The sequence below is a fragment of the Gobio gobio genome (genome assembly GCF_949357685.1).
Source record: "Gobio gobio genome assembly, chromosome: 11".
NCBI lineage: Eukaryota > Metazoa > Chordata > Actinopteri > Cypriniformes > Gobionidae > Gobio > Gobio gobio.
Genome location: NC_137104.1, coordinates 56401754 through 56429742, shown reverse-complemented (window position 1 = coordinate 56429742; position 27989 = coordinate 56401754). Strand labels below are relative to the sequence as shown.

Here is a 27989-nt window from a genome sequence, read left to right as displayed (position 1 = left end):
CATTCGCACCGAGACCTTTAAAAAGACATCAAACATGAAAGGGATAAAACAATAGATTTACAAGATACATCATCACTGGTATATCTGCATTTGGTGACTTGAAAACAGGGCAAGGAGAGGGCAAAATGGGGAGGGGGGAGGAATGTTTGTCAGGGTGTTGTCACACAGTTTCTGTGAGATCTTCTCTCAAGATTAGTGACTTTTATTGTTCAATTGCTGGGGTGTGTATCTCAGCTTTTGTCTTAGCACCAAAACCGATCCTTACAAAAGGAACTCTAGCTTAGTGAATACTTGTGTCACAAACATGAGACATATGTCTAAAGAAACGTTGAAATATCGAAAAGAGAGTGATGTCAGTCACCCGCGAGCCACTTCATTATCCAATAATGCGACCATCCCCACAGATCGCGCGCTCTTTCAGATTCAAATACTGACGATCCAGAGTCGACGCCCACACATCAACTCCATAGACTGTAAAAACGCATACAAACATCTAGTGAAGCGCTGTAACGTTACTTCAGCTACAGCCTGTTATTTTTTAATTTAATATCAAGGTTTGTTTTATCAAATAAATATCGAGTTTTGTGTTGTAGAACGTGAATTGCTTTCTTTAAAGTGAATTTCGTTTTGTATAAATTGTATCTTAATTTTAATTATTTATTATTTAATTTTTTAGCATGAGACTACTTTCAAAAACATAAAAAAATAGTACAAAAAAGTAGAAAAAATGCTCTTAGTAATTTTTGTCTGGTTTCTAGTCTAAATATTTAAACATTCTTAAATCAAGATGCATTTACTAGATAAGTACAATGTATAATATATATAATATATGTCCTTTGTCCTGTTGCTCTCAGTCACACACCTGAATTAAGCTCATTCATTATGCGGGCTATTATGTTCTTTTGTCATCTCAGGTGATATGCATCATTATTCATTAGCTATCACGCCTCCTCGCATACTGGCTTCGTGAAGAAAAACTGTCTTACAAATTTTACATCAGTTTATTGTTTTATGTGAATGAGTAGGCTCAATGATTCTCACATCAGTTTAAAGCAAAAACTCTAGGCAAATACACTCATTAGTCAAATTTCTTGTGGACACATATCTATTGTGTGTTTTGAGGCCTTGCAAAAACCATGCATAAACATTTTTCTCTCAAAAATACAGGCATGTACATACATGTTGCTCACATATTATGGTAGCCCAGTTTGTGTTGAATACAGTGTAATTACACTTTTGCCATTAATGTGTTTATAAGCAACTGAAAAAAACACAAATGTCAGAGCATGTCAAAACCTCTAAAGGGCCCCAAAACAGCTCAGACTCCTAGGGGTTAAGCACAGGGGAGCAACTGTGTCTAAACTGCAGGAAAAGAGAGAGTCAATAGTTCCTGTTGCAACATCGAGTTATTCTAAGCTATCTGGGATGCTGAGGAGATGAAACTGATAAGGAACTTTTTTTAGAAAGCAATCTTTAGTGGCAGCAGTGATATTCCTGCCATATTTGAAGCGAGGAGATGGCTTTGCAGCCTTAGCTAAATTAAGTATACATAATACTAGGTAATGATCTGAGATGTCATCGCTCGGCTGCAGAATTTCAACGGTATCAACATTTATTCCATGTGACAATATTAGGTCTAAAGTATGATTATGGCGATGAGTGGGTCCTGACACGTGTTGCCTAACTCCAATAGAGTTTAGAATGTCTCTAAATGCAATCCCAGTGCGTCTTTTTCATGGTCAATTTCATTGTTTCATTTTACACATAAATCATAAACCCCATAAGAAAATATTAAGGGAACCAGTGGTGAAATTGGCTGGGAAACTGGGGGGAACATAAGGCAATGCATCACACCTATTGAAGTGCTTGTTGTTATCTGACTGTTGTGTTGTTGGCGTGGGGCTTTAGATATCCTGCTGCCTGTAGATGTGAGAATGAAAGCATGAAAGAGTCAGCAGTGAACCAGATGTCACCATCAGACGATATATTACACACGTATTGCATCATGTTTATTGCACTATGATGATCACTAAGGGTTTGTGTCTGTTGATTCTGTTGAATGTGATGTGTCTGTAGTGGCTCTTTATTCACCATCAGCTGATCCAGAGAAGGTCAGACTAACATGTAAACCTGTAAGTAAAACACAGACAGTCAAATGTGTGTGACATTATTGCATTATCCACTTTAGAACAACTAAAAGAAACTACTTGCTAGGTGAGAGATTATAATATAGCACTGTGACACATGATTGTTAAAGCTGTTTTTAAACATTCAGATTTTTATTTTGCATCCAAATCACCATGTATAACTGTCCTCTTTCTGTCATTGGGTCAGTTTTACTTATGACAAAGAAAGAAGTGATAGTTATTTAAGGCGAGACACGGCAGGTGAAAACATCGTTTTTTCATGCAGTGGTCAATTTTGAGATTTTGGGCCAGTTTGCTCCCTTAACATGTAAGCTTTCATGTCAAAATAAAAAAAATGTCAACATTACTCATTAAGGTGGTTATTTCATTATATTTTGTCACCGTGCGCCTTTAGATTTCTACCCGAGATCATCAAACGTTATTCTAACGCGATCTCTCGTGCGTCTCCATTCACAGAAACATGTCATGCTTGGTATCATTATAAAGCTCTCAGTCTCACACACAGAGCTGGCTAATCCAAATATGGACATTTCCTTTGTAGAACTAACCAACCGCGAAAGTTTGCAGCCAAAAACCACATCTGATTGGTCGATGTGAATTTCTCACTATGCTGCCGCTTGCTTGTGTATTCTCCACCTGAGAGAAAGTGCAGACAACGCCGAAATCGGCTCATAAACACTCACAGAAAAGACCAAGTGGCAAGAGCTAGTAAAAAGAAAGTAAACAACAACAGATTAGACGACGAAACCCCGTCAGAATTAGATTCAAATAGTTATAGATGGACCAATACAACAAACAGGAACAGTTTGTCTGCAGTTTTTGTGACTGGTGTTTGTTAAGGTAGTTCTCTTAAGGTAGTTCTCTAATAGCTATTGCCATTAATAATTTATTCATTTATCAATTTCAACGTGTTTTAAATATTATACACTACTGATATTAATGAACTGAATATATATATTTTGTTTGTAGGTTGGGGGTTTTATAGAAATGTATGCAGTTATACAGTATAAAACTTTAAAGGCCGTTTTCTCAGAATGAGTTTTTCCTCACACTCAGAGTCAGATATATCCACTTCAGTAGCACCTACAAGCACCAACTTTTGCAGTCTTATACTGAACTATATTCTGAAGGCTTTTACAGAGGGATTTGTTGATATATCATTCAAATCCTGAGTTATAGGTCCTTTAACTCCAAAAAACATGGCGAAAATTTATGTTTTTAAGGCTATTGTCAGTATTCTCTAATTTACTTAAGCACAAAATAAGATATCCAGAATCCCCTCTGTAAAAGCCCTCTCATCTAACATGTCAACAAATAGAACCAAGAATTTTAAACATGGTCCTTTCCAATTTCCAGATTTTGATTTTGGAATAGTATGCAAATGAGCGTATATTTAAGTATATAAGGCCTAATTTGCATATTAAAACATTAATTTACACAAAACGTGTAATACATTTTTTTCTTATGTTTATGCCAGTAATAAACTGGAGAAGTTTCAAAGTGATATCTTGTAATTAAAAAAAAATCCCTATTCACCTGTAGTGTCTCGCCTTAATAAATTAAATATTTAATTGTTATAATACTATAAACTACTATATTATAATATAATATAGTATATATTGAATCACAAATAAATAAATGAATCAAACTCTTGTTAAACATGTTTATAGTGTATAAGTCACCATTAGCAGGAAAGTAACCTCAGAAGAAGAAACTAAATCAACTTTCAATTAAAATATGAACAGTTTTAATCATCACTACTCACCAAAGTGTCTCCAGTTTATAATGTGGATCATCCTTCAGATCAGAGAGCAGATTCACATCTGAGTCAGTAAGTTTATTAAATGACAGACTCAGTTCTCTCAGGTGTGAGGGGTTTGATCTCAGAGCTGAAGCCAGAGCAGCACAACCTTCATCTGTAACATTACAATCCCACAACCTGTAGAGAACAATGACACTCTTCAGTCTCTCAGTTCAGGATATACAGCTCAGATAAGGAGAAACTTCACAATCAGAAAGAGAGACTTAATCCATGGCACCATTAACAGGTCCAGTCTAAGGTTCAGACCTGCTTCTACATGCTGATTGAGCGAGTTAGTTTCAATTAGGGATGCACCGAATCCAAATTTTTGGGGTTCGGCCGAATACCGAATACACTGGTTAAGATTCTGCCGAATCCGAAACCGAATACCGAAACCTACTTCCATCCTCAGTCCATTATCACGGTAAACACATTAATGAAGTAAACAACGTCCATAGCAGTGTTCATGCTCATATTGACCGTTTAACCGATTAATAATATCAGTTAAACAGTTTAAATGTTTTTTAACACTTTTTTGTTTGTTTGTTTGCTGCATGGTTAACCTCTTAACCGGATTGAGGGCGCTTTCGTCCTTAAGCTTTATTTGTTTAAATTAGCTCAAATGACTGTCAGATGTAAGTAATTACAAGTGACAAACTATACATCATTTAAAAGATCTAAGAGTCAAGCTTCCATTTTTTACCTCTGTTTTATTCTCAAAGTCTTATAGTGACAGTAATTTATTACAGTAAATTATTAACAAATTTTAATAACCCCAGATAGGGGATTTCATCTTTATTTTTATTTCCTTTTAATTCCTATTATAACTGTTATACTATATATATATATATTTTTTTTCACTTATGACTATTTTAACTTCATTTCTGTGTAAAGCACTTTGAATTGCCACTGTGTATGAAATGTGCTATACAAATAAACTTGCCTTGCCTTGGCTTGCCTTGCCTAATTTGTTAATATGTGTCAGGAGTTATGAATATGAAAACTGCTTTGGTACTGTTTGATTGTAATATGAGCCTCAGCTGCTCTCATTCATAAAAAAACTCCACTATTCTCGCACGAAGACTCGCGACAAATCAACATCCCTCAGGGCTTTAGTTCAGAAGTGTGCAGATGAGGAGAAATATAGATATATTCTCATATGTCTGTGTCAAATTTCTAAACAGAGGAGTATTTTTTATTCAATACTTCCTCAAAATGCGCAGATGTAGCCTAATCATGAGCGATTGAGACTGTGTTGTTTTCAATTCATACTGGCAGCCGGAGGGCGCTCTGTGCACATGTAGTCCATATATGGTACAGACAGACGAAGAAGATACCATGTGCTATAATAGAAGTCCATAATAAAAGCTTCCTGAGATCGCTAAAGATGCAAATAGAGACATTTGAAGATAATAAACACACAATTGCGACGATGTATGGTTTGTCTGTGTTCTTTATACCATGTTGGGTGTATTCATAATAGATTATATTTATAATGCAATGCTATTCGACAAATCTTTTATCAATATGCAGAATATTGTAAATTGATATATTTTATGTCTGATTTTTTGATCTGAAGCCAAATGAGACCACAGAAGGTTATTTAAAACATCCCACTTGTGATATAAAGTAATTTTGGAGAAAAAACATGGTTTTAATCTTTATTGTATTTTGATTGTGTGCTAAGCTAAGATGCTAGCTAGCCAATGCACCTGCCACCTGGGCGTTTTTTTTTAAATAATTTTGAATAGACTGAAATGAAAAACCAACTGAAATGTTTCTATTGTCAACAACGGCATTTGAGGCACTTTAGAAGGTGAAGTGAGAAGTTTGATCATAAATGAGGTTTGAATAGAACAGTTTGAATAGAGAGTCGTCAGTGATTACAATGAAGACAAAAGAATAAGATAATAAGAGCCATAAACTGGCCAGAGGGGTGTGAAAGTGTTCTGGGGAGACTGAAACAGAATGGGCAGTTTGCACTAGAGGTAAGACCTTAAGCCCGAGCCCGAGTCAGAGCCCGACCCGGCCCGAAATTAGGGTCGGGTCGGGACTAAAATGTCAATCATTACGTTCGGGTCGGGTCGGGCCGGGCTTCTTTCGCGCTGACTTTTTTAATAAATATATTTTTATAAAAATGTATACTAAACTAAGGAATACTTGTTATAAATAAATAATTTGGATAAAACAGAGAATGCGATGGTAATTGCTATATAACTACTACTAAACAGGAAGAGCAGAGCCAGAGCACGCTTTGTGCACGAGACGTGTCGTGAATGTAATCTTCCCTCCGCATGTCCCTCCGTCCGCATCTATTCTATTTTGACCAGGTATCCCCGATATGGAGCAGCAAGAAGTCAAGGATAAACTTAAGACAGGGGAATTGAAAAGGCAAACACGCACCGCCGGTAAGAGTGAAGTGTGGAAAAGCTTCAAATTGATAGTGGAAAATGATACAGAAACTTGTGTTGGCTTCGCTGAATGTAGTCAGTGTGGCGCTTTGCTTTCATATTTTGAAAGCTTTCAGTTTGTAAAGTTTATTTGTTTGTTCATGTTTGACATTTTTTGTATTATACATTCACTAAGCTTTTGCTTTTTATTCAAACATGATAGTTTTTCTTGTTTTCTTTCTTGTTTGAGTTATTTGTAATTATTAGTAGGCTTATTTTTACGCATTTACGCACTTTGTTTGGTTCTTTATTTTTTTAATAATGGTCTTAACACATTATTTTTGTTCTTATTTATTCAAATTAGTAATGTTGTATTTTATCTAGCTTGCCTATTTATATATTATGTTAAATTACTCTTTACAGCAGGTCTGTTCTTACGTTAGGGACCTATAGTGTGATTTTTTTATTCTAAAAGCGTGTTCCTGAAAATGTTCCTATTTATTTTGTTTCAATGCTTCTTAAAGCAGGTTGTTTTTTGTGTGTTCCAATGCAAATCATTAAAATAAAGAATGTTATTCTTTATTAATTTATCTAGTTTATTTATGTAGATTTATTGTATTTCTGTGTTCTTGCTCTTAGATCATTTCGTTAGCTTTTCCATTTTCAGACCAAATTAAAGCTTTTATTTTAAATTTCGTTTAAACAAAACTATAGAAATAACAATTTCATATATCTTTTCCCATTTATTAGATTTGCATTATTCTATTTAAAGCCTAGTGGGTTGCAGTATTTCTCAGTGTAATTAAGCGAGTGCGTGTTCCAGCGTTATTTCGTTGTGCAAATGCATTTATCATGATCATAAAAATATGTAGATTATTTTAACCTTAAGAAATCTTGCATTTTTTCCTGCCAAAAATACTATGGGATAAATTGAAATTTCGGGTTTGCTTCGGGCTCGGGCCTGCAAATCAAGTTAATTGGTCGGACTCGGGCTGGGTCGGGCTTTAATGCCCGCGGGCCCGGGTGGGGTCGGGCTGGATTTTTTAGGCCCGATCTTACCTCTAGTTTGCACCTCAAAACAATAGAGACCATAAACTGAATGGTAGCTCAGAAGAGATGGCAATAAACATCAGTTAACATTTTAGAGAAATCTCAAAATAAAATCATATGACATGACCTTGAAAAAACATTTCATAAAATTCAGAGTTTTAGACTTATCATCTTCAGATTTGAAATATAACATGGTCAGACATGTGGCTTCAGCTGTAGTGCACTTCTAGATTGCTAAAATGCCAACTTCAATTTTATTTTCATAAAGATATTTCATACAAATATATTTCTAATAACTTTACAAAACTTTGAAGCTATTTATAGCTATTTTTGATTATGAAAATAATTATAATTTTGAATTTACAGTAAACTGCCAAGTGTCTGCTTTCAAATGACGCCATACTTATGATTTTAGTGCAAAGGAATCATTAACTGTAATGGTTTTAGTCTGATTATGCCATTTCTTAGGATTTTTTCAAAAGCGGGGGTGCAGGCTAACAGGTTAAAGAAAAATATGCTGTATTTGTTCACTCACGGAGCGCGTCGACACATGCAACCACGTCTAACGAGACATATTTCGCAAAATGAAGCAATGGGAAAGAAGAAGCCTACATTTCGACAGAAAGGGCGACAAAGTTATTTGCAAAATATGCTACGCGGTATTAAATTACAGCAGTAGTACAAGCTCCTGAATGGTGGAAAGCAAATGAAAGGCGCTGGCTACTCTAGCGAGGCGTTATCTCTGTATTCCCGGGGCATCCGTGCCATCTGAAGCCTTGTTTAAGGCTTTTTGTAGTGTGGTTTTGGTCATGTTTACTAAAGTAAACATTGTCATGTAGGCTATGTTCTTCTTGTCACTGTTTTCTGATGGTTTAAAGAACAATTATCCAGAGTCACTCTCTGTTGTTTCAAAGAACAGCACAATGGCGAGCGCAGAAGGCACACGCGCAGTCATTGGAGGCTCGCGCTGTGGAGACAGACGAAAGTATAAAGGCTTGAGAGGATGTTTTCTGCGCGGGTTTAACTGTCAACAGGCTGTGCTCCAGACTAACCCACATCATTAGACATGTTACTTAAAAAAAAAAAAAAAACATACAGTGGATTGAGGTAGGCCTGCTATTTTTATTTGACAAAAAAACTATTCCGGTTCTTCAAAGCTTCAAACGGATTCAGTGTATTTTCATTTTGTCATCTTAATTTGGTAATTATTTAAGTGAAAAATATTTAGTGTAGGCCTATTTATTTTATGCTTTTTATTTATATTTTATCTGATCTGTATGCTGATGTTTGCACAGTAAAACAAACCAGTGAAAAAAAGTGTCTTTTTAACCGGTCACAGACACGTGTCAATCGTATTTTTATTGAATGACAATTCAATATTATCAGTTAACTGTTAATTATCGGATAATTAGCAGCGGTTGTCTTTGCAAATTAACTGATATGAACATCCCTACAGCAGTGTATTTTTAATTAAATAAAATTTAAATTAAGAATAGACAACATTATGCCAGGATGACTGTCCTTCCTTTGCCGTACCTGAAGTTGCTGCATTTTGGCTGCTGTCTGTAGATTCCCTCATGCACAACTCATATTCTTTTGGATGTTTCATATGAAAATGTTTTAACAGCGGCTATTGTTTAGGGTCCTTGCCACCCCAAGACAAATCGCAATTGCATATTGAACATGTAGCTCGACTTGAATCACCTTCTTTTGACTGAAAGCACTGCCAAACAACACGTTTTCAGTGCACAAGTTCCATTTTCACTTTCTCACAGCATTCGAACGGTCCAGCTAGTAAACATCATCCCGTAATCAACAGCGGCGTCATTACATTCGACCAGCGGAGCGTGCGTAGTGCAAGCCTAGGGTTTGGTTCGGTGAAATTTTTTTTTTAAGGTTCGGCAGAAACCGAACCCCATCAAAAAGCCCAATATTCGGCCGAACCCGAATCCTGGATTCGGTGCATCCCTAGTTTCAATGTCATAAAAATGGAAGAATCTTATTTTTTTATCTGAGTACCTCAAAATTCTCAGCACAGCTGTATAATATAAGCACAGTTGTCACATCTTTACATCATCCAATCGTTTTTACATTATCATTAATATTGTAAAATTATGTCAAACTTTGGAAACAATCTAATGACGATTAAATCATCTTCAATAATCTGGCAGGCCATTTAGTCTTGTTTACTTTTTGTTTAATGTTATTAAATGTTCACCACAAGAGGAAAAATGGAGGTGAATGTTGAAACATTTATATATAATCTTACCTCAGTGTCTCCAGTTTACAGTGAGGATCCTTCAGTCCATCAGAGAGCAGCTTCACTCCTGAGTCTCCTAGATTATTCCACGACAGAATCAGTTCTTTCAGGTGTAAGGGGTTTGATCTCAGAGCTGAAGCCAGAGCAGCACAACCTTCATTTGTAACACCACAATCACTCAACCTGTAGAGAACAATGACACTCTTCAGTCTCTCAGTTCAGGATCTTACAGTAATTTGTCAGTCTCTACTATGGTCAGGCCTTTGTTTACAGTCCCACATGACATACTGTAATGTTAAATGCTGTATTTGATGCTATCTGTCTCCCTCTTTTGGAATAATTTCTGATCAATCTGACGGACACATTTTTTGATTGTTTTGATTGCTCTGTGTTCATAAATTGCAAATTCTCTCTCTCTCTCTCTTTATCACACACACACACATATTAAAGGGTAACTAAACCACACTTATGTGTCAGGGTTTGAAAGCGCGTCTCATGTATGAAAAGTATCTGTACACATGACAATCAGAAATAATATCGCAAGAAAAGCCTGACGTGTAGCCTACTGACAACTGCATTACTTAACCGGATTTTCTTCATTAGAATGTTGATAGCAAGTGTCAAGTAAGTTTCATTCATAATGTTTCTACTTCATGTAATATGAGCGTTCATACTGGAGTGAAGACGTTCTTCTCATGTGATCAATGTGGGAAAACATTTCTTAGGGTGTGGTGAGCCTGTGCCAGGGGCGTGGGTAGTGAGCCATTGGAAGAACCATCAATAGTCACGATGACCAACAACGTCCAATAGGAAAATTCAACTGCAGTAGCCACCGTTCAACCTCAAGAGGGCAGTACTCAGACGTTTTTAAACCATATATTGTAAAATTAAACCACTTCATACCCAAATGTCAAAATATTTACTCAAATCAATGAACAGCACTAATAAAAGCCCTAGTCTTGCAGATCATTAGCTAAAAAAAAGTTGGTTTAGGGTTTAGTTACCCTTTAATTGTCCCCAAATAAGCAATCCAGAGGCGACAGTGGCAAGATCCCAAACTCCATCAGGAGACAGAATGGAGAAAAAAACCTAATGACAGTGTCATTATGATTCAGGCTGCATTACAGGTCAGAATCAGATTGTGGATTGGTACAATAAACAGGATAACATACAGTGGCAAAAAGTATGTGAACCGCTTGCAGAATCTGTGAAAATGGGAATAGTTTTAACTAAATAAGAGGGATCATACAAAATGCATGTTATTTTTTATTTAGTACTGTCCTGAATAAGATATTTTACATAAAAAATATTTACATATAGTCCACAAGACAAAAAAATAGCTGAATTTATTAAAATAACCCTGATAAAAAGTTTATGAACCATTGATTCTCAGTGCTGTGTGTCGTTCCCTGGATGATCCACGGCTGACATTTGAGGGACTCAAACACAACTACTAAAAAAGGTTCAAACATTCACTGATGCTCCAGAAGGAAACACAATGCATTAAGAGCTGGGGGGGTGAAAACCTATTGAATTTGAAAATCAAGGTAAATTGTACTTAATTTGTATTCCGGGAAACATGCAAGTATCTTCTGTTGCTTCTGAAGGGCAGAACTAAATGAAAAAAAATTATATTTAAACAAAATAAGAAAAATTTGGACATCTTCATCCTGTTCAAAAGTTTTCACCCCCGGCTCTTAATGCATTGTGTTTCCTTCTGGAGCATGTTTGAACCTTTTTTTAATCACAAAACTAAAAAAACGCCGTGGATCATCCAGGGAACGACACACAGCACTGAGAATCAATGGTTCATAAACTTTTTATCAGGGTTATTTTAATAAATTCAGCATTTTTTTTGTCTTGTGCACTATACTGCCCTACAAAGGCTAAGTGCAGTAACTACGCAAACACTGAAACTGAGAAAAATGGCTTTAAAGTTTTTACACCAGCCAGTCAAACATGTTGTGGGTAGATTAGTGGTAATGCTTTCATGTATTGCCTTCTTAGGAAAACATTTTTTATAGATAAAAACCATGACCATGTGATCTTTGACCCCCAAAATGCAGATACTGCACTCTGTCTTTGGATGACCTTAAACAACTAAAACACTATTGCAAAGGCAAAGTGCAGTATCTACAAACTAAATGTGTTCATCCAACTTTTTTCATGCTTCTTAATACATGTTTATAGTAATAATAAACTTTATATAATACAGAATTTTCATTTTCGGTTGAACTATCCCTTTAATTTGGCCATACATAATTTCCTAGAATTATAGGTTAGAGTGTAAGTTAACTTAAGTTAACTTACGTATGCTTCTTCTGCCTTTAGCCTAACTTCTAAGCTATTCTCAAACATGTAAATTTCCTGCTTATGCTATCTACACCCTTAAAGCTATAATAAATAATTAAAATATAATTATTATGTATTCTTAGCTAGCCTATCTGTGAAATCCAAAAAACTGATTGACACTTTTTTTTTGTATATTAAGTAGCCTACGAAATTAGTGCGTGAAAATAGAGTACTTTCAGTATATTATGCAAGTTAGTGTGCTTGCTGTCGGCCCAGCTGCGATCGTCCGGTTGTCACCTGCTGACTGGCGCCGCCAACTTTTAGAGTAACTTTGTCTAACAAGATAACTTTACCAGACCCAGCTAAATTTTGAAGAAGTAATCCCTGTCAATACAATTGGATTAGCTGCCTGAAACTGAGAGATGTCCGAATCAACAATCACCAACGTGATTAAATTGGATTATCATTACGTTGTCAGAGGATATTGCTTTTAATAGAGCACCACAGGTACGTCAAAATTTGCTAGCGGCTGGCTAGTTAATGTTAACTGATTATAAAGCTGTCAGTTGCCTTACTATGAGTTATTATTTTGCTATTCCTAACCAGTCTTTGAATATTTGCGTTTTAACGCAAGTTCAACCATCATATGGCTGCAGGATTGTGCCATGGTTGGCTTGTTTCTGTGTCTTACGATCGTGGCAAACCGCATACAATCCCCATCGTGACAAGGCTGAAACCGCAGTATCTGCTGTGTCAAACATACATAGTAACATCACTTACTGCGGTTTGCCTTGGTATTGGCTTGGATTTTGTAGTTACTGCAATTTTGACACGCTCATTTCTCTAAAACTGGACCAAATTGAACCAGCAAACTTTGTCACAAGACAGAACAGATGTCTCAAAGCCCATTTCAAGTCTTAACTCAATTTTGACCAAATGTGTAGTTACTGCGCTTTGCCTTTGGACGGCAGTATATGTAAACATTTTTTATGTAAAATATCTTATTCAGGACAGTACTAAATAAAAAATAACATGCATTTTGTATGATCCCTCTTATTTAGTTAAAATTATTCCCATTTTCACAGATTCTGCAAGTGGTTCACATACTTTTTCATGCCTCTGTACATTCAAATGATTCTCATCACAAAATAAACCTGACAGGGAGATCAGGACCCCGGCTCGAAACAGAGGAGTCTTGTATTAGTAATAAAAATTGTCAAAAACTGTGAAAGAATCTAATGAAGATTAAACAACAAAATTATTTATCAGGCCATTTTTGTCTTGTTTAGTTTTTCTGTATTTTGTTCATTATTGACCATATGAAGAAAATGGAGGAGGATGTTGACATATTTATATAATCTTACTGCAGTTTCTCCAGTTTACAGTGAGGATCCTTCAGTCCATCAGATATCAGCTTCACTCCTGAGTCTCTTAGATTATTCTGTGTCAGATTCAGTTCTCTCAGGTGTGAGGGGTTTGATCTCAGAGCTGAAGCCAGAGCAGCACAACCTTCATCTGTAACACCACAATCAATCAACCTGTAGAGAACAATGACACTCTTCAGTCTCTCAGTTCAGGATCTACACCTCAGATAAGCAGGAACTTCACAATCAGAAATAGAGACTTAATCCACAGCACCATTAACAGGTCCAGTCTAAGGTCCAGACCCACTTATACATGATGCTTGAGCGGGTTCGTTTCAATATCATATAAATTATGATTATTTTTTTATTTTATTTATTAAACAGGGACAGTGTATGGCACTCAGCCACACCAGAATTAGCTACAAGCTAAATTTCATCTGTAGTCCCTGAGCAGGACGAGGTAACATACGATTAACAATCACATATAAATAGACCATAAAACATCATCACACAAATAGCCTTTCAGACAACAAAGTTTCACATTCTTAAAAGCCCAATAAAACAAAACAACAGAACAAAATAAAATGCAATATTAATAGACACAACAATACAATGTTAGGATACAACTGAAAATTAGTTTTTATTTTATTTATGATTAATGGGTACATGATTGTATTGATTTTAACCATAATTTTATTTTATATTTAAAACAAGTAAATGAACTGATGTCTCTAATCTCATTTGGGACTGAATTCCAATACTTAGAGGCTCTGATAGAGAAGGCTGATCTGCCAAACTCAGTAAGTCTGTGCTGTACGGCACAGTGACCTCTACTGTTTGCCCTGGTAGTTCTCCGACTATCTGAGAGCAATAATATGAACTCCTTTAATGGGGGCGCAGCCAGATTATTAACATTACAAACATTGCTAAAGCACATAAAATTGTCAAAAGTCAAGAGTTTGTGCTTTTGGATGATATTACAGTAGTGATAACCTGATGGCTTTTTATCTAATACTTTGAGAGTTTGTTATATAGCGTTTGTAGTGGAGCAAGTATTGTTTTTCCGGTTTGTGATGCAGTATGTAAAATGTGAGAAAATCATTGAGTGCATATACAATTTGGCAGCATCTAGAGGTAACTGATTACGAATGTGTCTAAAATTTCTCAAATTAAATTTAACAGTGTTACAAACCTGCTTTATATGTTTCTTAAAAGACAACTGTGAATCAAGAGTAACTCCCAGGTATTTAAAATGTGACACAATCTGGATTTTTTCCCCTTTTACAACGACATCTGGCTGATTTTCATTTTTCCTTATATAAAAATACATACACGCAGTTTTACTGACGTTTAGCATCATGCAAGACTCAGAAAGCCAGGTAGCAATTTTTGCCATTGCTGTTGTTAATTTGGTTACCATACATATACCATACATATCTGAAGTGGCACCATTAACAGGTCCAGTCTAAGGTCCAGACCCACTTATACATGATGCTTGAGCGGGTTCGTTTCAATATCATATAAATTATGATTATGCAGATTAAAATGTCAGTTTTAGAGATTTGTCATACATTTTTTGTGTGTGTTCATTAATTAATTCAGATGAATTGAATCCTTTGTAAGTTATAATTTTGCAGTGTAAGATTACAGTTAAAACCTTTAAATATTAAATAAATTTATTAAATTCAGTAAATATATTCAATCACAGAAAAGGCCATAAATGTATCATTATATATTTTTCTACATCACTATAGAATATATATACATCTGTGTTTGTTTATATGTAAAACACAATCCAGAATCCACTAAATACACACTACTTCATAATACAAAATAATAAAAAGATTTAATCATAAGCTATGACAAAAAATATGTTAAACTAGGTGAGTGTATAATTCAGCAGCAAAGAGCAAAATCTTTGGTGCACAGTAACTTTATAAAATCTAAACATGTTTTATTAAATTACTATTTATTTTCTTATAGAATACATTCATGAAAAACAATTGATATTATTATATTTAATTGTATATATATGAATGTAAAGAATTATATATATAGGCCTAAATAATCATTTAAATGTATTGTGCAGCTTTTTAATGGGGCAACAACATATGATAGATTTGACAGATAAAGATGCATGGTGAACTGATACCAGCAGCAATTGTAGAATAAAATGTGTAAACTACAAATGTGATTTATAGAGGCAGTAAAACATTCACATAAACATCATTAGAGGATCAAGAAGGGGGACCGGAGAGTGTGTTCCAACTATAGGGGGATCACACTTCTCAGCCTCCCCGGGAAAGTCTATGCCAGGGTACTGGAGAGGAGAATTCGGCCGATAGTGGAACCTCGGATTCAGGAGGAACAGTGTGGTTTTCGTCCCGGTCGTGGAACACTGGACCAGCTCTATACCCTTTCCAGGGTGCTGGGGGGTTCATGGGAGTTTGCCCAACCAGTCCACATGTGTTTTGTGGATTTGGAAAAGGCATTTGACTGTGTTCCTCGTGGCATCCTGTGGAGGGTGCTCTGGGAGTATGGGGTCGGCGGCCCCCTGCTTAGGGCTGTTCAGTCCCTGTACAACCAGAGCAGGAGCTTGGTCCGCATTGCCGGCAGTAAGTCAGACTTGTTCCCGGTGCATGTTGGACTCCGGCAGGGCTGCCCTTTGTCACCGGTTCTGTTCATAATTATTATGGACAGAATTTCTAGGCGCAGCCAAGGGCCGGAGAGTGTCCGGTTTGGGGACCACACGATTTCGTCACTGCTTTTTGCAGATGATGTTGTCATGTTGGCTTCCTCGAACCAGGACCTTCAGCGTGCACTGGGGCGGTTTGCGGCCGAGTGTGAAGCGGCTGGGATGAGAATCAGCACCTCCAAGTCCGAGGCCATGGTTCTCAGTCGGAAAAGGGTGGCTTGCCCGCTTCAGGTGGGTGGAGAGTTCCTGCCTCAAGTGGAGGAGTTCAGGTATCTTGGGGTCTTGTTCACGAGTGAGGGAAGGATGGAACGGGAGATTGACAGACGGATCGGTGCAGCTTCTGCAGTAATGCGGTCGATGTACCGGTCTGTCGTGGTGAAGAAGGAGCTGAGCTGCAAGGCAAAGCTCTCGATTTACCGGTCAATCTACGTTCCTACCCTCACCTATGGTCATGAGCTGTGGGTCATGACCGAAAGGACAAGATCCCGGATACAGGCGTTTTATTATTACTAATACACGTCCCACCGGGAGGAGGCCCCGGGGAAGACCTAGGACACGCTGGAGGGACTATGTCTCCCGGCTGGCCTGGGAACGCCTCGGGGTTCCCCCAGAAGAGCTAGAGGAAGTGGCTAGGGAGAGGGAAGTCTGGGCGTCTCTGCTTAAACTGTTGCCCCCGCGACCCGGCCCCGGATAAGCGGAAGATGATGGATGGATGGATGGATCATTAGAGGACAAACAGTCCTAATCATACAGCATCAATATAGAGAAAAAGATACTGTTAAAGACACTGTTGCTGTTTGCTGTCAGTGTTCGTGTTGGTTTTGATCTCTGTCACATTCAATCCTTTATCACGTCTCACACACTGACCTCTACAATCATCAGCTCACAAACACACACACACACACACACACACACACACACACACACACACACAAAAACCACCTCAGCTGCTTTAGTAAGTGTGTCTCACACACTCTCCTGCTCACTGACAGTGATGGGATTATGAGAAAACTTTCCCCTTTTGTTGCTTTGGTATGACAGCACATGCTAAAATCATAAATGTGGTCATGTTTTATCAGTGTAATGATTGCTGTCAGTGTGACTTACTGAACTGATCTGGATTCTTTAACCACATGCAGCAGCTTCTGAAGAACTTCATCTGCTGTATTTTGTGCTCCAATAAACTTCCTTAGATCAAAAACATCCATCTTCTTCTCTGATGTCAGCAACACATAAACCAGAGTTGACCACTGTGAAGAGGAGAGTTTGGTTTCTTTTATTTCTCCAGATCTCAGATAATCTTGGATCTCCTGCATCAGTGAATCATCACCCAGTTCATTCAGACAGTGGAACAGATTGATGGATCTCTCTGGAGAGGGATTCTCCCTGATCTTCTGCTTGATGTACTGAACTGTTTCCTCTTTGTTGTAGGAGCAGCTTCCTGTCTGTGTCAGTAGTTCTTGTAAGAGAGTCTGATGAGACTCCAATGAGAGACCCAGAAGGAAACGCAGGAAAAGGTCCAGATGTCCATTCTTACTCTTTAAGGTCTTATTTACAGCTCTCTGATGCAGGCCAGATAATGAAACATATTTCTTCAGGTTTATAACCTTAGACAACAGACAGTGTTTGGTTTTGTCAAACACATATCTGTTCTTGTTTGTAAAGTAAACACGTGCATATAGAGCTGCTAGATGCTCCTGGATGCTCAGATGAACAAAGCAGAAGACTTTCCCCTGATACAAGCCCAACTCCTCTCTGAATATCTGAGTGCACAATCCTGAGTACACTGATGCTTCTGTCACATCAATGCCACACTCTCTCAGGTCTTCCTCATAGAAGATCAGGTTGCCTTTCACAAGCTGCTGGAAAGCCAGTTTCCCCAGTTTGAGAATCATGTCTTCATCTTTCACTTTCTTCTCATAGTCCTTCTCATGGTTGATGTTGGTCTGAATGATCAGGAAGTGTGTGTACATCTGAGTGAGAGTCTTGGGAATCTCTCCTGTCTCTGCTTCACTCAACATCTTCTCTAGAACAGTGGCTGAGATCCAGCAGAACACTGGGATGTGGCACATGATGTGGAGGCTCCTTGATGACTTCAGGTGTTTGATGATTGTATTGGCCAGACTCTGATCACTGATTCTCTTCCTGAAGTATTCCTCCTTCTGTGGCTCATTGAAGCCTCGTACCTCTGTCACTCGATGGACACACTCAGAGGGGACGAGATCAGCTGCTGCTGGTCTGGAGGTGATCCAGATGAGAGCAGAGGGAAGCAGATTCCCCTCAATGAGGTTCATCAGCAGCACGTCCACTGAGGCTGATTCAGATATATTACACAGTTTCACTTTGCTCTTAAAGTTCAGAGACAGACGACACTCATCCAGACCATCGAAAATGAACAACACTTTATATGCATCACTGGATATTTCCATTTCTTTTGTTTCAGGGAAAAAGACATGAAGAAGATCTGAAAGACTGAGTGTTTTGTCCTTCATCAAGTTGAGCTCTCTGAAAGGAAGTGGAAATATGAGCTGGACGTCCTGATTCTCTTTCCCTTCAGCCCAGTCCACAATGAACTTCTGCACAGAGACTGTTTTTCCAATGCCAGCGACTCCCTTTGTCAGCACAGTTCTGATGGGTTTGTCTTGTCCAGGTAAAGGTCTAAAGATGTCATTGCATTTGATTGGTGTGTCCTCTGTTGCTGCTCTCCTGGATTGTGTCTCAATCTGTCTCACCTCATGCTCATTATTGATCTCTCCACTTTCACTCTCTGTGATGTAGAGCTCTGTGTAGATCTCATTCAGGAGTGTTGGGTTTCCCTGCTTTGCTGTTCCTTCACACAGACACTGAAACTTCTTCAGCAGATTTGATTTAAATGTGCTTTGGACCAGTTGAGAATCACGACTGAAAGAATAAATAATAAGATTTACAACATAAAGGAGTAAAAGTGGTAGTAAAATATCTTTATGACTAGACAGAAATGCTGTACCTCAGATTAGATGACATGTGTCTTCCCTTAAATGTTCCTCGAGTGTCCACAGACTGGTCACTGAATATAGACAAACATGGACAGAACAGAGACAATACAATTAGCCTTTCGCCGAGCCCCGCCCCCCTTAGTTACTGTTGCTACGTCCGACGAACAAATGGTCAAACACGACCAGCGCAACAGATTTCCATGACGGAAAGAGGTATACCCGTGTGTGTCAGTAACCTTTTTTGGAGCAATACCTCCAGATCGAGGCAAAAGGGGTTACAGTATGCAGTGGAGGCATATATTCAGAATATAAAAATATGCAATGAAGGAGATATGACTACTATCGAGGCTAATGCTTACCGGTCTCAAGCGAAATCTGAGAAACCCCATGACCTGTTACCTTAAATGCAACCAGCACAGCCTTGTGGTCCAGTCATGCTCTTGCACTGCCGTGTAAGTTTTCTTTCATATGGTATGGTCTATTATTGTCTATTGCGAGTAGCTATAATTCAAGGGTATGTTAGCTAGCTATACCTACATGTGCGTCAAAGCCATTCAAATCTAACTAACATTTCTCTGTTGTTTTAAGAATAGCCGTTTTGAGAATCAGAATCAGAATGTTTTATTTCCATTGTTGATGAACAGAATTCACAAATAGAAAATTGCTTTGGCTTAAAAGGTGCATAACAGAAAATCCCACCATGTAAACGACCTGATCCGATTACTGTGAGTGTACGTCTTTCTGTGATGTGATATACAGCGCGCACGCCTCCACAACTGAAGAGTGCGCGCTGCGCTCACACCAGGCTAATATTGACAAAAGAGGAAAGTTCCTTTTTCTGAGGTATTAAACTTTTTTTTATTTCATAACAAGTTAATTAACATAATGTTGGAATAATGACACAGACATAGCCTGGCTACACCATCTCATCTTGTCAGCGTTTGTCCTAGGCTTCAATTTATTTTTCTGAGGTGATTCTTACACTTTACAACAAATAATGAACAGCTTTTATAAAACTGTATAAGTCCTGGTGGCCGTTGAGAGTTACCATTGCAACGGGGAAGATTCAAGTTGCAGGAGAGGACGTGTCGATATTTCTCTCTGTTTCTCGTAAGTTATATAGCCTATATATATATATATATATATATATATATATATATATATATACAACTGCTTCAAATTGGTTAAGTAACATTACCCACAGTGTTTAATTCCTTTTGTTAATATTTATACCTCTGTGATTATGGTATCTTTCCTTAATCATCTGAAATATTTATGCGTTTAGTATGTATATAGCCTAACGGTAGTAATGATGCTGAGCAATGTTTGTCGGACCTGCTCACATAGTAACGGTTCCTATGATGCGTGATTGGACAATGGCCGTTTTGGGGGAGGGGCCGGCGAAAGGCTAATTGAGTTGAGAAATCAGAGACAAGAATTCATATAGAGTCATTCCGTGTCAACTCAACCAGAGATCTTTGGAAAAAAAATTTCAATATGATTTATTTTTCTGGTGAAAGAAATTCATAAATTAATAACTTAATTTGTACATCTACGTGTCTATCTATCTATGAAATGTTGTACCTCAGATCATTTGATGTGTGTTTTCCCTCTATCATAGACACAGCTAGATGGAGTTTGTGAGTTCTTTGTAAATATTGCCAGAGAGCAGCTGTGTCTCAATTGACCTCACGACAGCAGTTAATTAACCAAGCTCAGCACTTTTCAAAGGCGGTTCTGTGTCTGTCCCTCAAACATCAGGACTGAAGCTCTGGAGCTGCTAGGAGAACAATACCGTTCTCCCCCATGCACTCGCACTTGCACTTCATCTTAAATCTGACGTTGCCTCCATAATATAGTTGGTTAAAAATACACGTAACAGACAGACAAAGTTTGGCTCATTTTCTGTTAATGGATAGCATTCTGGCTTCCCAATAAGTTACAGTTACATCTGTGACCTCTCTCTGTCTGTCTAAAGAAAAGTTTTGTGCCTCAGATCTATCAAATGATACCTCGGATCAGTTGATATGTGTTTTCCCTTAAAGTTTCCTGGCTTGTCTATAGACCGGTCACTCTTCATGGACACACAGCTGGGCTCCGGTGAGATTGATCGGTCACCCTTAAATTGACTTTAATAGAATAGAGATAATAGTGAACAATCATACATATGAGTTTATGTAGATTTGACATTAATATAAAGACAACATATGGAAGGTATAGTGAATATTTGTAAGTGGATAAATGCTGAATTCCACTATACATGCAATATTTGTCTGTGGTCTCTCTGTGTGTCTTAAGACAAATTTTGTACCTCAGACCAGTTGATGTGCGTTTTCCCTTAAAGTTTATTGGCTTTTCCATAGACCAGTCACTCTTCATGGACACACAGCTGGGCTCCGGTGAGATTGATCTGTCACCCTTAAATTGACTTTAATAGAATAGAGATAATAGTGAACAATCATTCATGTGAGTTTATGTAGATTTGACATTAATATAAAGACAACATATGGAAGGTATAGTGAATATTTGTAAGTGGATAAATGCTGAATTCCACTATACATGCAATATTTGTCTGTGGTCTCTCTGTGTGTCTTAAGACAAATTTTGTACCTCAGATCAGTTGATGTGTGTTTTCCCTTAAAGTTTATTGGCTTTTCCATAGACCAGTCACTCTTCATGGACACACAGCTGGGCTCCGGTGAGATTGATCTGTCACCCTCACATTGACTTTGATAGAATAGAGATACAGAGAGAATAAGAAAAGTGTGAGCCGGGAAATAAGGTTTTAAAAAAGAAAAAGAAAATGAGCGATCTCTTTCTGTCTCTCTCTCAGCCGTTAGAAGCAATGTGGGCAGATTTAATGCAAGCGCACAGTAATAATTTACTTATATTTAAATAATATATTTCAAATCAGCAACACAATCTCAGGCGAACTGTTACATAAATGTTTTCTATGACGCTTAAATTGCGTAAAAAAAAGCTTATATTTGAAAAGCTTCAAATATTTCAGGTTCAGCACGTGTCATGTTTCTATGGCAACCCGAGTTTCCACAGTGACTGTAATGACTTTAAAAATAATATGAATGAACCGGCTGGTTTAATCTGAAAGTTTTGGTGGTCAGACTCGGCTCACAGAGATTATAGCAAATAAATAATGCTGATGTCAGCGGCCATGGCACCGAACGAGCAATTATTATTGGTTAAAAAGGGCGAACAGTCAAAGTTATTATCCAAGTTAACTCGAGTCGAAATGCAAATCTGCAAAGTCGCATTTGTCATCCGTCACCGTGACATAAAGTGGACTTTTACAGCTGAAATGATGAGTGAATTAAGCATGTTTGGAATAACAAGAGAGGAATAACATGGATAGAACTTCACAATCATCACTTTCAGGTACAAGGAAGGGAGACGACAGTTTTAGGTAGGCTGAGACAAAAAGTTATATTTTTTCACAACTTGTTCATTGACTTGTTAGTAGCAGTTTATTGTGGAATATGAGACAATTGGGTCCTGTCGGGTCTGTGTCTTCCCGCCGGGTTCGGTTCCAGCTATCATATAATAGACGGGTCCAGGTCGGTTCCGGGTACTACATTTTTGGCATTTCTCGGATCTGCACGGGTCCGGGTCCGGGTAGAGCTTTTGAAATATTAGACGGGTCCGGGTCGGTTCCGTGTAGTACATTACAGGTACAAAATTTTGGACCCGTGTGGACCTCTATCTATCTATCTATCTATCTATCTATCTATCTATCTATCTATCTATCTATCTATCTATCTATCTATCTATCTATCTATCTATCTATCTATCTATCTATCTATCTATCTATCTATCTATCTATCAGTGATGCGCGGGTTGATCCAAAATGAGCGGGTGCCCGCGGCCACCCGCGGTTACCCGCGGTTACGAGTCATCCAAAAATATTTTTAATGATATTCGGGTCACGGTCGGTCGGATCGTCAGTAAATCCTTATTTACCTTTTGAATGTTGAGCGTTATTAACTTTTGAATAAATGCTGACGCGGGACAAAATGCACGATTTCCCAAAACGTTGAACTGAGCAATGCCATTGTACCATTTTAATAGGCTACTTTTAAACGCATTTAAAGTCAGTTTTATGTATTTTCTGAGAGGGGGCGGGATTTTTGTTGGGAAAGTCGGGGGAGAGACGCACAATTCGATTAGACTGGATAAACACATGCAGCATCTTAATTGTTAAGAAAATTAAACGAAATAAATGAATAAATCAAGCCTGTATTACATAACACTAGGCTATATCATACAGCATTCAGACAAATAACAGTTTGCGCTCCTAAGGGCTTTCACACTTTTCCAAATGTTTTCCAAATGTGGGCTGATGAATTCTTCAAGCCGGGTCGAAACATAAACATCGCGTTCATCAATAATATGCATCTGGAGCTGAAATGGAAAATGATGGGCCGCCGCAAGAACTGCCTGCTCTCGCCGCTGCACCTCTGAGCACCACACCAGGGCCTGAAACATTTTCTCAGTGGCCCAATGAGCTACGATGAGCATTTACTACTTTTAAAAAATGCGGGTCAGGAAGCGGGTCGGGTACAATATTTTCTTCTTTTTTTTTTGCGGTCCGAGTTGCGGGCGGGTTAGTTGAAAACGTCGGTCGGGTGCGGGTTGTTTATACATTGACCCGCGCATCACTGCTATCTATCTATCTATGAAATGTAAATGTTGTACCTCAGATCTATCTATCTATCTATCTATCTATCTATCTATCTATCTATCTATCTATGAAATGTAAATGTCGGACCTCAGATCAGTTGATGTGTGTTTTCCCTTAAATCTCATCGGCTGCTCCATAGACCAGTCACTCTTCAGGGACACACAGCTGGGCTCCGGTGAGATTGATCTGTGACCATTAAATTGACTTTACAATTGAGATAATAGAGACAAGAATCAACTTGGTTGATTTATGAAAATAAATTCCACATGAGGAGGTTGTCTATCTATAAAAGCGCAAGATAGTATGTTGAATAGTGATGAGACTGTCCAAGGATAATGTCATATCTCATCTAGCTGTCTACTGTCTCTGTGTGTCTTTGGACAGTGTTTAAAGACCATGAGTGGCTGCAAATAATGTATATCCGGCACCAGAATATGATAGAGACAACAGATCACTATACCAACCCTGGCAAACACCCACAACACCCTGTTATGAGCAGAAAATGTATCTTCTATAACATTAAGATCATATGAAGATTGAAGTACCTGCATCCTGGAGAAGAATCTCCATCTCTGAATGTGTGTGTGTCGTCCATGATTCATTCAGTCTTCATGAGCTGCTCGGGTACAGAAACACTCATTCACATACACTCACATACAATACATTACATTTCTCATTTTCAATGTCTTTATGTAGGAAACAAATCTGATTTCTAATTATCAACATTTCCCTCCTGGTTTAATGTGATTTTCAATCATGTTAATGAATGTTGAGAACTGGTCTCATCTGAATCAGCAGATTCTCTTGTTCAGTCAGATATGTAACGTTTGCTCCAGTATTTCATCTGTGTGTGAAAAAACAGAAATATCTCGGCTGAACAGACTGTGAAGTTTGTAACATTAGAGTTTAATGTACTTCCACTGAAGCCTCAAATATTGCACAAACGGTAATCTCTCTAGTAATCTGGCACATAGTCTTAGAGTTGAAACTTGAATAACTGGGGCCCAGGTCAGGAAGCAGACGCACTGGCTAAACTGACCGTTTGCTAGTTGTCTCACATTACAGAAGTCACAGAAGTCAGATAAATCCCAACACAGAGATTCTCAAACCTGGATATTATCACATAGAGACTGTGTCTGTTCCTCGAATTAGTAAATAGCAGTAATTAGTAAATTAGTAAACAGAATTAGTAAATTTTAGACATGTTAACAGCAGAAAAAGGGTGAGTTTGCTTATGTTTATGATAACTACAATGCGTGGATGAATGAATTTGATGAGATGACTAGCGAGGAGATGCCTAAAACAAATTAGGGGATTTTTATTTTCTTCATTTACAAATTTAAGAGCGTGATCATTTATACAAAAATCAGAGATGAAGAGTGTGTGATGAGCGACTTAAATTTGCCTGTTTTACTACTTTTTTTATTATTATTGTTTTATTATTACCACTTCTATTTTTATTATATTCATATCTACACGTTTTAAAAAAAAGTGAGTTATCAAAGAATGATAAAAGGGGGAATTGTTGGGGAAAAATTTAATCACAGAATAAGATTTATGTTTGAGTTCACACAGAAATCAACATCTGTTTCAGCCATGCAAAACACCCTTGACACAGTGTTTGTGGAAACCCAGAGGGGTAGCAGCGGGACATCTAGATTGAGAGCCTTCCTGAACCAAAGGTGTCGCATAATTTAAATTAGTTCTAAGACAGAGGAAGGACCATTGTGTTTCTTGCTTTTAATTCAAATGAGTTCCAAGACAGAAAGGGGACCATTCGTGTATTGTGTCTCACCTCTTACTCATGGTAAAACCTTCAGTGGTTTTCCACAGATGTATGGAAAATTACTAAGGAGGTTGTTTAGACATTGGGGGTATAAGAAGCTTGTGGTTTCTTTGTGTCTCCAGTTCACACTCAAGGTAGCCTCGAATGGCTGCACTGACCGTGGCTCTTTCTTGCAAGAAAAATAAATCTTTATAAAGACAATTGGATTATGTTTTGTCTCTTATTAGTGATGTCAATGAATTAATTTTTGCCATAACAATTTGATTTGATATGATTACAGATAATAATCTAGATGTGCTGTGTTTGACAGAAACCTGGCTAAAACCTGACAACTACTAGCCTGACAAGCCAGACCCACATCAAGATGTTGGGTCTGGGAACTCACCGTTGGCAGGGCTCAATCCGAGGGGCGGGATAAACGGTTATCTTTCAAATTCCCTCTGCACGCAATAGGATAGCGCTACAACCAACCAGAACAACGAAGAAGGTGAAGCGGAGCTAGTTGAGAGATTAAACTTTCGCTGTATCCAGTCGGCAAAACTGCGAACACATCTTCCTTTCTTACGAATGACTTCAGTGCCGTTCTTTGTTCTTTTCTCAAAGAAAAGCTAAACTCCAATTCTTCCAGAGTCGCGGGCAAAGCCGATTGGAAAGACCGCTGTTCGCCAGCTTCTTCGTTTACGAGTAGCACGCGGAACCGCCGCAACTCTGCCGTCATTATGTTAAGCCCGCTCACCGACTCTATACACGATGTGATTGGCCTGAGTTTGTTTTTTCCATCTCGTAAGCCAGCGGAGAGTTGCTAGACGACCCTGGCTGCAAATTACATGTGCTGCCGCTAGGGTGCATCTAGATGTCTAGGCTAGACAACAACAATACTTTAAATGAGTCCACCCCACAAGATTATTGTTATAAACACAAGCCACATCTGAAAGGTAAAGTGGGAGGGATTTTATAATTAATTATATATAATATATTATAAAAAAAAACGTTAAATTAATTAGCTGCGCACTGTGCACAGTACTTGGTAGCCTTGTTGTCTCCCTAAATTAATTAATACAATTAATAAACATAAACTGGTAGGCTATTTGCAGTATATTAAATTGTTTTTGAGCTGATTATTTTGCACTGAAATGAGTCTGACACACAAGTCTGTCGGCTCTGACAGCGTTGCATCACGTGCACCGGCGCAATATCCTAGCCTATGATTTCCAAAAAGTCTTGTCACACAGGAAATGATTATATAAAAATTTACTATTTGAGGAAATATTGATGAATTAATCTCTTTAACTGTGTAGATGAAGGTGGGGGTATATATACTCCAATGTAAAGGTAGTTCTTTTACAACTATATGAGAGCCTGGCAGATATTCTGTGATTTTGTCTACTCCAGTTGACCGAAAAGTTACTTATATTTCTTATAGGAATTACAAAACCATGTTAGATACAATCAGGGACATATGTGACAAGTAGAAAATGCTATTTGTATCAAAGAAATCCATTAGGAAACCATTCTAACATATACTTTGTCTGTGACAGGGCCTGACATTTTAGCAATGCGAATAAAAAGTTATTTTATTCAATCATAAAAACATTATGAGATGGCATGATATGTGTTTCTCATAGTTTGACGTGTCCTCCATATGACTCAACGTTCAGATTTAAGAATAAGATCTTTTATAAGTGGAAATGTACGTTTCTGGTAGAATGTCCCTTTTATAATTGCTATTATTAAACATTAAAACTGACATGTAGCCTAACGAAAAGAGACATGGTTGTGTTTTATGTCACATTTCATTTTATTACATTAAAGAGTATATGCACATATGAACCAGATATTAATGTTATTTGTTTAAATGAACAGAGAGTTGTGTTTTCCTTTTGTTATAAATATACACGTGCAGATCAAGTATGCGTTGCCTGAACAACATTTTTGTGGCTGTTATGTTTATGTTTTTTTTTTTATGAAAACGAATAGAGACAGGCTGGTGTTTTAGATCATATCTCGGTTTATAGTTAACATACAGTCAGAATAAGGCGAGCTGAGTGACTATCAGGAATGCTGCTGTTCCGTTAGGACAATAACTTTCGTCATCGGAAGTTTGAGCAGGACTTGCCAAGTGCGCACTTATGAGAAACGATCATTATACTTTCACTTTCATTTGGGCAGCAAAATATGTTCGATCAGCTTTACTAAAACGACTTAACTCTTTAAATAACTGCGCTGTTTGTCAGTATGAGGAGTCGAAACGCTTTTGTTTATACTTTGTTTTGTGATTTGACTATAACGGAAAAGCAGGAGAGTTGTGCGCATGCGCACGAGAGAACACAACTTAGTGACTTTATCAGACTTTTAGCGACTTTCTGGACAAACCTTAGCATGTTTCCGAATGTCACCAGTGCTGTCCTGCGAGCTCGAGGTCTTGCTGTCCCGCTGAAGTCTCTCTCTGGTCAGGGAGTCCGTGTGAGTGTCCGTTTCCCGTGGAAAACTGTTCCAGTCGGAGGAGTGCTCATGAATATTCATGATGTTCCCC

At 37.9% G+C, this 27989-nt stretch overlaps 1 protein-coding gene across 6 annotated transcripts; it reads right to left on the bottom strand.

Moving 5' to 3' along the window:
• Positions 1-39: 39 nt before the first annotated feature.
• LOC307133322 (NLR family CARD domain-containing protein 3-like) lies at positions 40-27989 on the bottom strand. 6 transcript variants are annotated; one of them, XM_079828332.1, is made up of 13 exons: positions 27830-27955; positions 24216-24286; positions 23758-23856; positions 21585-21701; positions 21286-21402; positions 20987-21103; positions 18986-19045; positions 17107-18900; positions 13305-13478; positions 9658-9831; positions 3913-4086; positions 2092-2130; positions 986-1920 (listed from the first exon to the last, which is right to left on the bottom strand). In XM_079828332.1, exons 2-12 carry the CDS (start codon positions 24263-24265, stop codon positions 2118-2120), a joined length of 2889 nt encoding a protein of 962 aa, XP_079684458.1. In that variant the 5' UTR covers positions 24266-24286; positions 27830-27955; the 3' UTR covers positions 986-1920; positions 2092-2117. The 6 variants fall into 6 exon arrangements, with proteins under 6 accessions (XP_079684457.1, XP_079684456.1, XP_079684459.1 ...); XM_079828331.1 differs by having other exon boundaries at positions 40-2130; positions 24216-24514; positions 27830-27958; XM_079828330.1 differs by having other exon boundaries at positions 40-2130.

Coding starts and splice junctions, on each gene's coding strand:
- LOC307133322 (XM_079828331.1), bottom strand. CDS start 24,265: ATGGACGACACACACACATTCAGAGATGGAGATTCTTCTCCAGGATGC. Junction 19,046..20,986: donor CACATATCAACTGATCCGAG/GTATCATTTGAT, acceptor GTCTATATTCAG/TGACCAGTCTGTGGACACTC. Junction 4,087..9,657: donor TGTAAACTGGAGACACTGAG/GTAAGATTATAT, acceptor TGTTCTCTACAG/GTTGTGGGATTGTAATGTTA.